Source organism: Gobius niger (assembly GCF_951799975.1).
Source record: "Gobius niger genome assembly, chromosome: 23".
Taxonomy (NCBI): Eukaryota; Metazoa; Chordata; class Actinopteri; order Gobiiformes; family Gobiidae; genus Gobius; species Gobius niger.
The window spans coordinates 6,742,879-6,755,672 of NC_136874.1; the positions used below are offsets into that span (position 1 = coordinate 6,742,879).

A 12,794-nucleotide genomic window follows, 5' to 3' on the forward strand; every position below is an offset into this window, starting at 1 on the left:
ATGGAACTAAAGCATGAACTGCCAAACCGAAATAATGAAACACAACTGCATTAAGATTGTAATAAGGTTTGTGATTCATTGCAACCAACCACACTAAGTTTTTGAACTATCATATGGCAAACAGGCCTCGTCTTGCTCCCACCTGCCTCGCTGCTTAACGTTCATTTTCCCCATTACTGTACAATCGGAGGCTCTAACTGACAGAGACAAGATAAAGCCCTGCAGACCGTGGTGTTAATTATGCAATAATGTAAGCACCACGGCGTTAATGTTGCCAAGAAAGGGGGCCAAAAACCTTGCAGCATTTGGCATTTGTGTACAGGAAAAGTGCCCGAAAAGCTCAGACTGGTAAATAGTTCAACAGCCGAGAGGAAACCAGTATAATCAGCGCTACACAAGTCTGCGGGGGGGGGGGGGGGGGGGGGGGGGTGTTGTGAGCATTTCTTTTCATTGTGATAAAGCACTATGAAGCTATTCTTTTACGTCTTGGCTTTGACATTTGGGATATGTTATAATAATACAAGACCGCGCAGGGAGATTGATATTCGTCCAACCTTGTTATTCCAAATGACTCCTGGATAGAAAATGTGTGTGCAGCAGCGTGCCACTGAGCTATAGGAAGTAAATGGATTACGTTTATGTGGATGGATTTGCCTGAACAATGACATTGTGGCATCATCGTCGCCATAATCATGTTCGGGCTTAACAGTAATACGCAGAAAGCCTTTGCCCTTGTTCGGTGCAGACCGGGCCAGATGGTGAAGTCGCTGGGAAAAAGGTGATCCACGTCGTTTAGTGAGACAATAGTGGCTTCTTCTGCTGATGCAAGACTCATTCAGGAGATACTCACGTCCAATGGTCAACATTACAATCAACGGCTATAGCTTAAGGATCATTTTTTTATGATAATGGAAAGGTAGCTACCATTATATCTTCCTATTTCTGAGACTAGACTGAAAAATGAACACCTATACTCTTCTATTGGTAGAGAAACAATATAATATCCCCCAGGACAAAACAAAAGCTTAGCCAGGAGTAGAGGTAGAAACCAGAAGCACCAAACTAGGACAAAAAACTAGGGCTATCCCCAACTCAAAATAACCCGGGGAGAGGCTCCATGAAGGTGAATATTTATTCCACAGCTCCAGGTTTAAGAGAGACTGTAGAGCTTGGCACACGGCACTCTGGATATAGCCCCGGTCATTAATGATGGATAAGGCCTGAAAAACTATCCATTCTGTCTCGGATAAAAAGCCCTGACTTCTCACGTCCAGGTGACGCCGGTTTTAGCCGACCGTGACCCGCTTTCCCAACCGGAAACGGGCGGATGGTTTTCAAACACACAAGCGCAAAACAAAATACAGAATTGTGGAGTGGACAGAAAACCTCCCAAGTTCAATGTTTGAGCTTCCTTTTTGTCCATTTCCTCTGGTTGGTGGGTGAGTGACTGTATGACTGTACTCCTTCATCTCAGTCTTTTTCTTATATCTCACAGACTTTCCCAGGACTTGGCGTCTTGGGGTTTTTCTTTTTTTGTCACGGAGCTTGTTTTCCCACTTGAACAGGTGGGAGATTTCAGCCCGTGGAGCAGCAGACAGTTGGCTGCGCAGACCGCCTCTCAGCGCCCTGGTTACTCTTCATTCAAGTCCGGCTGTGTAGTCCCGGTTTGAGTCCCTCTGGTCCTGCTGCTGCCCTTGACGCCTCGGTCTCTCTCGGTCCTCGCTTGCGTGTCCGAAGACCCGGCTCGGATCCTCGGTCATGTGTTTGCTGCCATGGCGACCGCAGTGACTCTGCATCTTAATGGACTCCTTCACACAAACTCCGCCTCTTAATAATTCATCAGGCACACTCCGCGGAAACGGGCGCGCGGCGAAAAGGAATATCTACGAGTTTAAATGCACGTTCTGCTCAATTTCTTAAAATAGCAACATAATGAAGTAAGATTTGAGATTTTTTTTTTTTTTTCTTCCCAGTACAGGGTGGATCTGGTTGAAGGATGATGATGGGGGGGACAGGCGAAACCAAAAGCGAAACCGCAGAGTCTGAGGAGGAAGTTTAGGAGGGCGCCGGGGGACAGACAGATCGATGCTAATGTGCGAACACTCGACACTGCGAGCTTCCTCATTTGAAGCACACCGATGAGCCTAAACATTACGACCGGCCCATCTCATTATTACACAGTGTGCCACTTAATTGGCCTAAAAAAACATGTCGCCCCAATTTACCAAACCTAACTGGTATCTATTTCTTTTTTGGTCAATACAGTGTTAAAGCAGAACTAAGTAACTCATGCTCCTAGAGGTCATAAGCGCCACTGCATTTTTTTGTACTCAATAATTGTCCGTGAGTAAATACAACGCTGACAGAGAAGACAAAGGGAGAGAGGGATATTATCCAATGTGCCACAACTAATTGACACAATGGAGATCATTTTTTCCACTCAAACTTGGCTGTAAACACTGCTAAAGCACACAGTTAGCTTTACCTACTAGCCTGTTAGCTTCTTCATGATTCCATTAGTGTGTATTGCACCTATAACCCAGAGGCAGGGAAGTTGTTAGGGTGGTTTTCTGGCCAGAGACACCAGGGGGTCCTCCAGAGGGACTACAAAAAGGATTTACTATGGAAAACAAGTTACTTAGTTCTGCTTTAAGTTCAATATTTAGTCAGATCAATACAGAGCTTTCACTCTCATTTTCTTCCTTGGACGACAATTGACTAGTTCTAAACCTTGACAAACAAAGTCTAAACCAGATCTTAACCCCAAGTCGTTCTCCTACAAACTTACTCAAATTCCTTATCTCACTTCCCACTTTTGACACTTCGACTTTGAGGTCAACTTATTTGCTGATCTCCTTTGGTTAGAGATGGTTAACCACGCATTCCCGCGAAAACAAACACCACAGTGCAGTGTCAAATATTGAAATCGGCTTCCGTGTGTTGGAAGGAGAAAGTGAGCTTTGACACTCCAGGAAGTCGAAGTATGAAAAACACTACTTTACATGGTGCCCAAAACTGTAGTCTCCTTTTGTCTGGAACGGAGTCCGGCCCAGAGAGGAACCATCTCAGCTGTTTAAGAGGAAGCAAAACAAGCTGAAATCGAGTGCAAGTTCAGAGATTAAGCGCAGGCATTTTCAACCTCAACAAGTGTGACAAAGCTGTGACCACAATCGTAAACCTATGATTATGACTTATGAGCAAGCACTTTATCTATAACATTTTAAAGGTGTGTCTCAAACTGCACCCTTTACGGTTGCAAGAATAACTGAAGCAAACAAAGACAAAATATTAGAAGAAAAATGTCACTTATGAATCTATTTAATCATAATACTAGTTCAAGAAACCAAAAGCATAATTTGTAGAAATGTATTATGCATTTCTTTATTTGTATCTTGTTTTTACATGGGGAACATATTAGTATATATGTTAGAGGATAACATTAAATCGCTATTTATCATACTGGGTCAGGCTGTACAGTCGTACTATCTCTGTCATAGCCTTGACTGTGGTGCTCAGGCGCCCACTCTCTGCCACTGAATGCTTGCGTATCAGTATGACGCTCTGAGAGGGTATTTATCCCTCTTCTGTGGAAGCATAGACAGACTTGAATGGTAGGACTAGCGCAATGTCTCGAGTTCATGTCTCCAGGTCCCGCACCGATGGCAAATAAACTATATTAGTATATATAGCAAGTCTAAAGCTAAAAAATGACAGAAAAAGGACTCTCTCTTCAAATATCCTTCAATAAACATGAAATACAATGATACAAATGATACAATACAAAAATAGTACTATATTAAATAAATGGGCTCAAAGAGGTATTGTTCATCTGTCATTTACCGAACGCCAAGTCGATATAGTAATTATCGTGACAGCCCTATGTGCATTCAGTTGAAAGTAAATGCCATTTTGAAGTGTTAAATGTCACAAAGTTAAGACGCCAGCAACAAATTAGCCAGGCTAGTTAAAGGTGCACTATGCAACTTTTTAAGTGAAAACAAAAATCTTAATATTTGTGTATATTTGACCTTGTAGTGACTCAGTGGCTTTATGGGTGCAGCATGGCACCTTTGCTTTCCCTCACAGAGGCCTTTATGACGCTCCACGATCAGTTGGTTTTATGGGTCCGTGCGTGAAACTGGCCAGAAACCCCAAAACAATTGATTCTGGAGCATCATAGAGGCCACTGTGAGGGAAAGCAAAGGTCCCATGCTGCACCTATGAAGTCACTTTGTCACTACTAATATACACAAATATTAAGATTTTTTATTTCACTTAACTAGCCTGGCTAATATGTTGCTGCCGTCTTAACTCTGTGACATTTAACACTTCAAAATGCCATTTACTTTCAACTGAAGTTCATAACCTTCTTTAGCAAAAATCCCCTCAAGTATGTCTCCAAAAGCACCGATTCCCAATTGGACTGAGAGAGATTAGCGAGGTATAAATGCCAACAGAAAACTAGCCCAGACTGCCCCGAATCAGGCTGTTTTAAAACTCAAATTCGAGCAAATCCTACAGGCTGGCATTAAATAACAGCAGCCATCACTGTCGCATCACATTAGGGATCGCTGGCTGTGGAAAGGCTGCAATTTTTGGCTTAGCGATCGGTAATCAAATCCACCGCACGGACAGCGGCGAGGTGTGTGCGGCCTGGGAGAAAACAAGACTCCTTTAATAGAGAAAGGCCAAATGTTCCACATCACCGCGTGCCATCCGTCGACAAACTAACCAGAGAGGAGGCTGCGTTTACTCAGACGAATGTTCTCAGGTTCTTTATCATCAAAACGAGGCCTTGGGCTGGTATTTAGATTGTGTTCCAATCTGAGGTTTATGTTTTCACATCAATTCTTTACTATCTTTGACTCAACCTTTATATAAAGCGGGAGAAGAAGTCTCACTGTGATAGCGGATCTCCTTTTGTCAAGAGAGCATGGCAGAAGTTACATAAAATTGTACTCTCACTAAGAAGTAAGGAGCAACAGGTACAGGTGCTTCTTTCTCGGTCAGAAAACGGAAATGCCTTTTGACTAACTGCTGAACTAATATGAAGCATTAAAGCTGCAATCACACATACAAAACGTCTCTATCTCTAACCCCATGGAGACAAGATAGTTTGTTACTTGCAGATGACATCACTTAATGAAGCTAGATAGAATAAAGCCGTGATAAAGAAGACAAATAGAGGATCACACCACACTTAAATCTTGTATCATCTCCCTCACCAAGAAGCACCGCAGCTTTCACTCCAGCATATAGTCACTAACTCCCATTTAACATGTGATTTCTTGCCTTCAAATCTCCCTTAACCCTCGATTTATAATCCCGGGAGCTCCAGGGGGGGGGGGAGAGAAAAAAATCTCGTCAAAGAGGCTCTTTATACCGGCGTCAGTGCAACACCTCAAGATAGTAAAGCAGCCTGTGTTCAACATGAGCTCACCCAGACTACACTACAGCATGAGTATGTGTGTGTGTAAGGGAGGGGGGGGGGTTGAAAAAGGTTATTGTTGTCCAAATCCATCACAAGAATTACAGCAAAACATGCAAACGATGAGATATGATGTTGGGCATGTTTTTATCACGTCAATGCCAAAACGCACAAGCATTTCCAGACGTTGCTCCCTCTCAATGCGGAAATAAAACCTCATCCATGCATCATTTAACCAGCTAAACTTTCAATTTCAACCTTGCCATCTATAACACGTGCTACAAAACAGACATGGGTGCAGTTTATGTGATTATAATAACAGGTTAAGGACAAAACGTCTCCACGGTGACGGCTTTACGCGCTGTGCCTTTGCTTGCCCGTCCTTACTTTAACCATATGGCGACGCTATCAAATCTAAAACACTGTTTGTTCTGCTGACGGTGAGATTTCCCTCGTAATTCATTCACAGCCGCCGTCAAAAAGCCTTCGCCACCGTGTAATAACAAGCGGGAGTCCTGCGCCCTCAGCTGCGCGTGAACACCACCGTCCCCAAATGGTTGTAAAACGCAGCTAGCTTTGACATTAGCCTTTAACCGTTATGTTGTTACCCATAATAAAGGCAGCTAGCCGCTTTGTAGGCACCGCATACTCCCGTACCCCCTTTATTAGCTTCGCTTTGAGGCTTAGGACGGGCTCTGGTTGCTATTTCCCAGCCGCTTTACCCACATGACAACAAAACGCACCGCAATGACAAGTCCCATCCACACACACTGCGTCTGTTTCGCCGCCTAGCTTCAACAATAGCGCCCCGAAAAAATCGCACCCCGCCGCCTTCGCATCGCAAAACCATGACTTACGGAGGCTTCGGTATGGAGTCGCCGGACGGGATTCGCGATTCACCTGGGGTAAAGTTTGTGGAAATGTCCGAAAGAAGGAGACGGCGGGGGGAAAGGCGTCGAGGTGGTGTTGGAAGGACTGGAGCGATGAGATTCTTCAGGCGGAGAGCACGAGTGTGTTTGCTCAACGCTCAGCCCACTCCACAGCACGAGCGCAGGGACCGTCAGCGTGTTACCGCCCCCGAGCGAAAACGAAAAATGACGGAAATCGTGGAATCGCTGCATTTTTGTGACGTTGCATAATAACTATCCGTGGAGTTTGTGTAGATAAGTTGTCTATTCAAAAAGAGTAATTTAAACCTCCAAAGGTTATTTGAAGGGGATTGTTTTTTGTTGCGTTAATTTTGTGGCGGACATGGAAGCAAACATTGCTTCAGGGCCCTAATATCCAAAAGTGCACCAATCAACATGACATTTTTAACAGTTTAAAAACAATTAAAACAAATAAATATAACTAAAATCTACATAGGATGATACACAAGCGTGCGTGCAAATGCAATAAAATCAAATACTTTTAATTTTTCTTCATTTTGTTAGCTAGATAAGAGCTAATAACAGTTGTGGATGACACCGTACTAAATATATGGGCACAGTTTCTATTTTTCTTTAATTGATTAGTTTATTTGTTTATATAAGTATTGTTAATATAAACCTTTAATTGCAAAATGACTGACGCTCCCTAACTGCTAGTTCCTGCCTGTTCGTCTTTTAAAAGTGTAGCATTTGCCTCCCTCTGCTGGTAATGCGCTGTAATTGCAGCTTAGTATGAGAATGACATGTATAATGCTTCTTATTTAAACACATTTAAACGTTTAACCCCTTAACTCCCAACTGAACAGAGCACATTTTCTCCAGTTTGGCTTTACCCCAATCCAAAAGCTTCTGGAAAAAAGGTGTGAAAATAGTGATAAAACTGAGACGAAAACAATGATGAAAATGTCACAAAAATGTCACAAGGAATTGACAAAAATGTGAAGAAAAAAGGACAAAAATGTGACAAAATGTGACCAAAAAATGACAAAAAAATGACAAAAATGTGATAAAAATTTGACAAGATAATTTAAAAAAATTGACGAAAAAATGACAAAAAAATGACAAAAAATTGACCCAAAAAATGACCCAAAAAAATGACAAAAATGTGACAAAATGTGACCAAAAAATGACCAAAGAAAATGACAAAAATGTGATAAAAAATGGACCAAAAATGGACCAAAAAATGACAAAAAAGTTACAAAAATTAGATCTGATATCTGATAACGTGAGGAAAAAGATCTCTCAGTTCAGGCGGGAGTTAAGAGGTAAAAAGAAGGGTATGTTGGAGTTTTTGGTTAATGTTTACTAAACGTTAGGCCTGCCAATTGTCCAATCGGAATCTAATGCTTTGAGTCTATCCAATGTTTTAAAACCAGTATAAACCAATATGAAAAGGCTGCCCAGCTCATGTTTTATATTCAGTGCCATTTTGAAACTGAAAGTATGCATGCAACAAACCTTTAACCTATTTCTGTGAATGTCATTTGTCTTTCTTTACCATTTACGTGGAGCTATACTCTCCGAGCAATAACAAGGCCAGCGCAGTTTTTGAGAAAATAGATTTATTATGCAAATAATCATCATATACACAATAGCGTCATGGTTCTATCATTGCAGATTTCGAAAAGCATGTTTCACACAATGTTCTAATATCAGCCTTAAAGCTTTGCATAGGTGCCTGTCTATTATTCATAACTTACCTTGTACATCTATGTTACATTTAAACATATATAATTTACAGACGTAGGAGCAGAGGCGGGCGAGGGTTAGCTTTTCCCAGGGCACTCAAGAATTAAATCATAATAGCATCAAAAGTGTGGGCTGTTTCCCAATACACTTCATTACTGCCTTTGTTAAACACAAGCATCTTCAGTTCACATGGAATAGCATTATGAAGCAGATTATAAAACAATGCAATAGACACAAAAACAAATGGGAAGTGTCCAATAAAAAGATTAATTACTTTGGCTGAGGCCGGATATAGTCAACGACTGCTGCTCTGCAATTCAGAATGCAACCAATAAATCAGCATAATAAGGGAATTACAACTATATGCTATTGAAAATGTACTTGTTCACAGTTGTACGTTGTTAATTTGTCTCTGCAGAGGAACACAGTGTAGACATTATTCAAAACAGTGGTTAGCTGTGTGCTAGACTGTATATAAAGATGGAGTATTTGCAAGAAAACAATGAAATTTCACCAGGAATATAATTTACTTTGCTTGATTTTGTTGCAACATAGCATAAAATCCAATATCCCGCAGATGTAGAGACACAATTGGATGCACTAAATGGAAAACTGGGGCCAGAAAAACATTGGAAAGACCCACTTAAGTGTCCAGTGTCCATCTATATATACAGTCTGTGTTTTTTTTCTTGTTGTTGTTGTTATGTCTAGCTTATTTGCCCAGCCTCTTGGCCACGTCCTTATAGGCCAGCTCGATCTCCTCGTCGGCGGGACACGTGTTGCTGAATTCGTCCCGGCTGTGGGCGTTGCTAAGGTAACGCAGCACCCCTCTGAACTCGGACGGGATGTTGTAGTTTCTGTATTTCTTCGCCACCACCTGAATATAGAAAATACATTGATGAGCCAAAACATTATGACACATACATTACATTATTGATGGTGTCTTTCTTGTTCCTTGTACCAGGTCTAAACCCAGGCTTTGGTACCACTGATATTGAGGGTGCACCCCATAAGAGCAAAGGAGAAAACAGGTCTAGCCCAAGATTAAACCCAGTCTAAAGCAATGAATGAATTTATTATTGTGTCTTGCATCAACACTGTATTTCCTTTCATGGGCTTGTGAGACAGCAACACGAACAAAAGACCAGATGCCAGACAATAGGCACAATAAACAATACAATACAACTTACTCAACTATGCAAGTCTGCCGCCTCTTCCAGACTTCACAAACAAAAGGAGCCAGTTGAAACGCATTAGAATGAAACATCCATTTCATGTCGTCGTCGTCGCTGTTGCAAAACATTTCAGGCTGAAGATGAGTTTCATTTTCCACCTCTCCTCACGCAGACAGTTTACAGAGTCCGACCTTTTCTGGAGTTTGAGTAAACCTTCCAGTAAAGCCAGGATTCCAGTACACAGCTGAGCAATGACAGACCTCTGGAAATACCGTACAAGACCTGCACTGAACATGGTACTAAAGGAGTCCTATAACCCAGAACTAATGTAGGTCAAAAGTACCGAACCAGGATCAAACCTGAACAGACCTGGAGATGCTCTGTCCACTATCACAATTTCACAATCCCTCTCAAGTCCTTCAAACACATAAAAAAAATAAAAAATCCTCTTCTTTTACCTTGACAACATGGAGCTTAGGAAGAAGATTGCAGTCGGCCAAAGTCAGCTCATCTCCATCTAGGAACTTGCGTTTGGACTCGTGGCCACTGTGGTCCTCATCGGCCAGCGGACTGACCAGGTACTCGTCCAGCTGTGACAGTGCCTTGTCCAGGCTTTTCTCCAAAGCTGTAGGGAAGAAAAACATTAGTGTATTTTAGTCACACGTGTCCTGATTCGGACAAAGACTACTACAGCTGCTGTTCGAAACTTTACCTTTATGTTTATCCGGCCTAGTATTCTTGACGTAAGCTGAAAATCTTGCAAATATATCATTCCCTGCTGTGTTGGATTCCCGGTTTCTTGCTGCGAGTTTGGGATATCTGAAGAAGATACAGACGTCATTATCAATTCCCTATAAGTGGCACTTTTTAGTCCGGAAAATAGGGTATGTTATATTTTTGCTTGTGATTCGTACTTCGGTGGCGCCAGCTCGGCCTCCAGATACTCCTCGATCTTGTTGACATCAGTCAGGACCTCCCCCTGGAAGGTGAGGAACGGAGGGTGTGTCCCCGGGGCCAGGTTGTGGAGGTCCGCTGGTTTCCTGAGAACAAGCAGACATTAGAGTGAGGGACGCATGGTTTTGATCATCCATGAGTTTCAGTCACTTTACACCATTCACAAGTTAGAGTATTTGATGAATTTTTAATTACTAGAGCAACGATTCCCATGAAAGGCCTGGTAAAGCAGACAGATCCAAGTTGGCAAAGGACTTTTAATATCACTATAATTTTGAGTAGTAGAGTGGATTGCGACGCAAGCCTTTCCCAGAAAACTTTTTTCAAAATGGAGGTAATGAAACGAGGAGAAACAGTACCAAAGTCTGTTAAAATGGCAGTTGTTTGGATCATAATTTCAGCTTTAATGACTCTTAACCCCCACCCCAACCAAGCACATTTCCTCCAGTTTGAAATGACTCAAATTTAAAAGCTTCTTGGAAAAAAGTGTGGAAATAGTGACAAAAATGAGACGCAAACGATGAAAACCCAAAAAAGAGCAACTAAAAACTCCCCCAAGTCCTGTCATGTGACTTACATAAAAATGCGATGAAAATGTGACAGAAAAGCCACAAAAAAGTGATTGAAAAACAAAAGAATAAAAAAAAAAAAGTGACAACAACAGGCCAACCATGTGGGACAAAGATCCGTTTAGATCAGTTTTGTAGGTCTTAGCTTTCAAATGAGGCATTATTCTGACCTATAGGCTCATTTCCAGAAGCGTTAGGATTTGGGTAGAGCTGAACTGGAGAAATGCACTTGTTAAGACTTTAATGGCTTATCTAATAGCTATTCAATAATGATTTTTTTTTGTGGGAAAATACAGTATTTTGCATTGCACATACATTTATTTTCTATTTTGGTCATGGCGAAGGTAACGGTGGATCCCAAAGCTAAATCATTTGAGTTGAGGGTTTGCACATGTGCTCATTTATACATGAGGGAAATGCCATCTCCATACCTTCCATACAAACATAAGGAGGCTGATGAAGTGGTAGTGATTTGTGTAGCTTGTAGCGCCTGCAGCGCCCTGGTCAAATCACAGCACCGTTTGACTTTAACACCGGTCCGTGCGATCCGTAACCGAAGCTGCTAAGTGCTCCTGACCTCCCGTTTGTGTACAGTGTAACTCGACGCGGCCTCTCTCACCTCTTCAGGTCGACCGTGGTGACGTTGAACACGACCCCTTTCAGCCACAGGATCATGAAGAGGCGCTGGGAGAAGGGGCAGTTTCCGATGCTCTCCCCATCGCTCCCCGCCTGGACGTAAACACAAACAAACACAGGGTTTACATATCAGCCAGTTAAAATTACAAAAAACAAACAAAAAATATATATAGTCATCTTATTCTGCAGTCTGTGTGGTCACCAAGCAGCGGTTCGTAAACAGGAAGTAGCAAGTCAAGTGTACTACTATTACTACTACTACTACTATTACCACTGCAGCTGAATATTAACCATACATCTGAATACAAAGCAACACCACAATCATTTCTACAACCATTATTCCTTCTCCATCCGCAGCTTCCACCACTTCTAATGAAATACTTCTACTTCAATAATTATAATAACATTACGTGTGTAGAATGTGTGCGCACAAAGCTGCAACAGGACACTGTAATGAGACCCAAGGTCCGACATTAATAATCCACAACACTTCCATTAGCTGCTTCACTGCCCATTCTGATATTTGCTGTGCGTTTTGTATCAAATGATCAGTGAATACATTTACATAATATACGGTGACACTATAGACTGTCATAGCCTACGTTCCAACACAAACTTTAATGAATATTTATGATCTTATTTTCAATTTTAAAGCATTTTATCCCCAAAACACAAAGCAATAATGATCTAAAATGAAATTGAAAGATGTGATTCAAATCATTAGCTATCAATATTAATGTATTGGTCTTAATTTATTGATAAGGGGAGAGAAAGAGAGAGATTGTGTGTGCACGTGGGTGTCAGGTTAACACATGGAAAATCGGCAACAACAACAAGGCATGCACAGCATTAAAGGGGCCACAACCAAAACAACAGGAACAAAAGTTAGTAGAACTAATGTTAAAGCGTGTAAATCTTCAGTGGGAGGTTATGAAAATGCACAAATAAAGATGAATAAATCCACACATATCTGACTCTTAAAATCCCACCTTGACAAAAAGTTCAATATCAGGATCTTTGTCTCCAGAAGCCGTCATTGTTTCAAACAAAAAAAAATCCTCAAAACGAGTCTAGAGCCAAGTCCAAACCGGGTCTGGTCCCATTGTAGCAGCCAGTCCTGGTCGAGTACAGGACAGTCACGAGCCGCAAAGTGTAAAGTGTGACAGGGGTGCAACTTGTACCGGACCGGGGCGTGACTGTCCAAAAATAACCCCCAAGAGGAGAGAGAGAGAGGGAGAGACAGGGCCGGGTGACTTTGAATCATCCTGAATCGTCAGGGGTAAAGAGTGTCATACATGTTTTTGACTTATTCATGTCTGAGAGAGAAGGATCGGAAGCTTTGGTTACTTAGTGTAATGGCAAACATTGCTGAGTGAGTGGCTATTTGATGTCATTGCTTATTAGTAGGTATTAA

General features: G+C 41.8%; 2 protein-coding genes across 2 annotated transcripts in view; both read right to left on the bottom strand.

Annotated features, from left to right (window-relative positions):
* The window catches only part of mgat5 (alpha-1,6-mannosylglycoprotein 6-beta-N-acetylglucosaminyltransferase), an 81,536-nt gene extending 75,176 nt beyond the window's left edge, over nucleotides 1–6,360 (bottom strand). Inside the window, exon 1 of the mRNA XM_079581831.1 lies at nucleotides 6,286–6,360. The gene's annotated coding sequence lies outside the window, so the exon portion shown is untranslated. The remainder of the gene's footprint in view (nucleotides 1–6,285) is intronic.
* Nucleotides 6,361–8,659: 2,299 nt separating this feature from the next.
* Nucleotides 8,660–12,443, bottom strand: clic5a (chloride intracellular channel 5a). Its single transcript, XM_079581914.1, has 6 exons — nucleotides 12,370–12,443; nucleotides 11,364–11,473; nucleotides 10,136–10,261; nucleotides 9,934–10,040; nucleotides 9,680–9,846; nucleotides 8,660–8,923 (listed from the first exon to the last, which is right to left on the bottom strand). Exons 1-6 carry the CDS (start codon nucleotides 12,415–12,417, stop codon nucleotides 8,759–8,761), a joined length of 723 nt encoding a protein of 240 aa, XP_079438040.1. The 5' UTR covers nucleotides 12,418–12,443; the 3' UTR covers nucleotides 8,660–8,758.
* Between the last annotated feature and the right edge of the window lie 351 nt (nucleotides 12,444–12,794).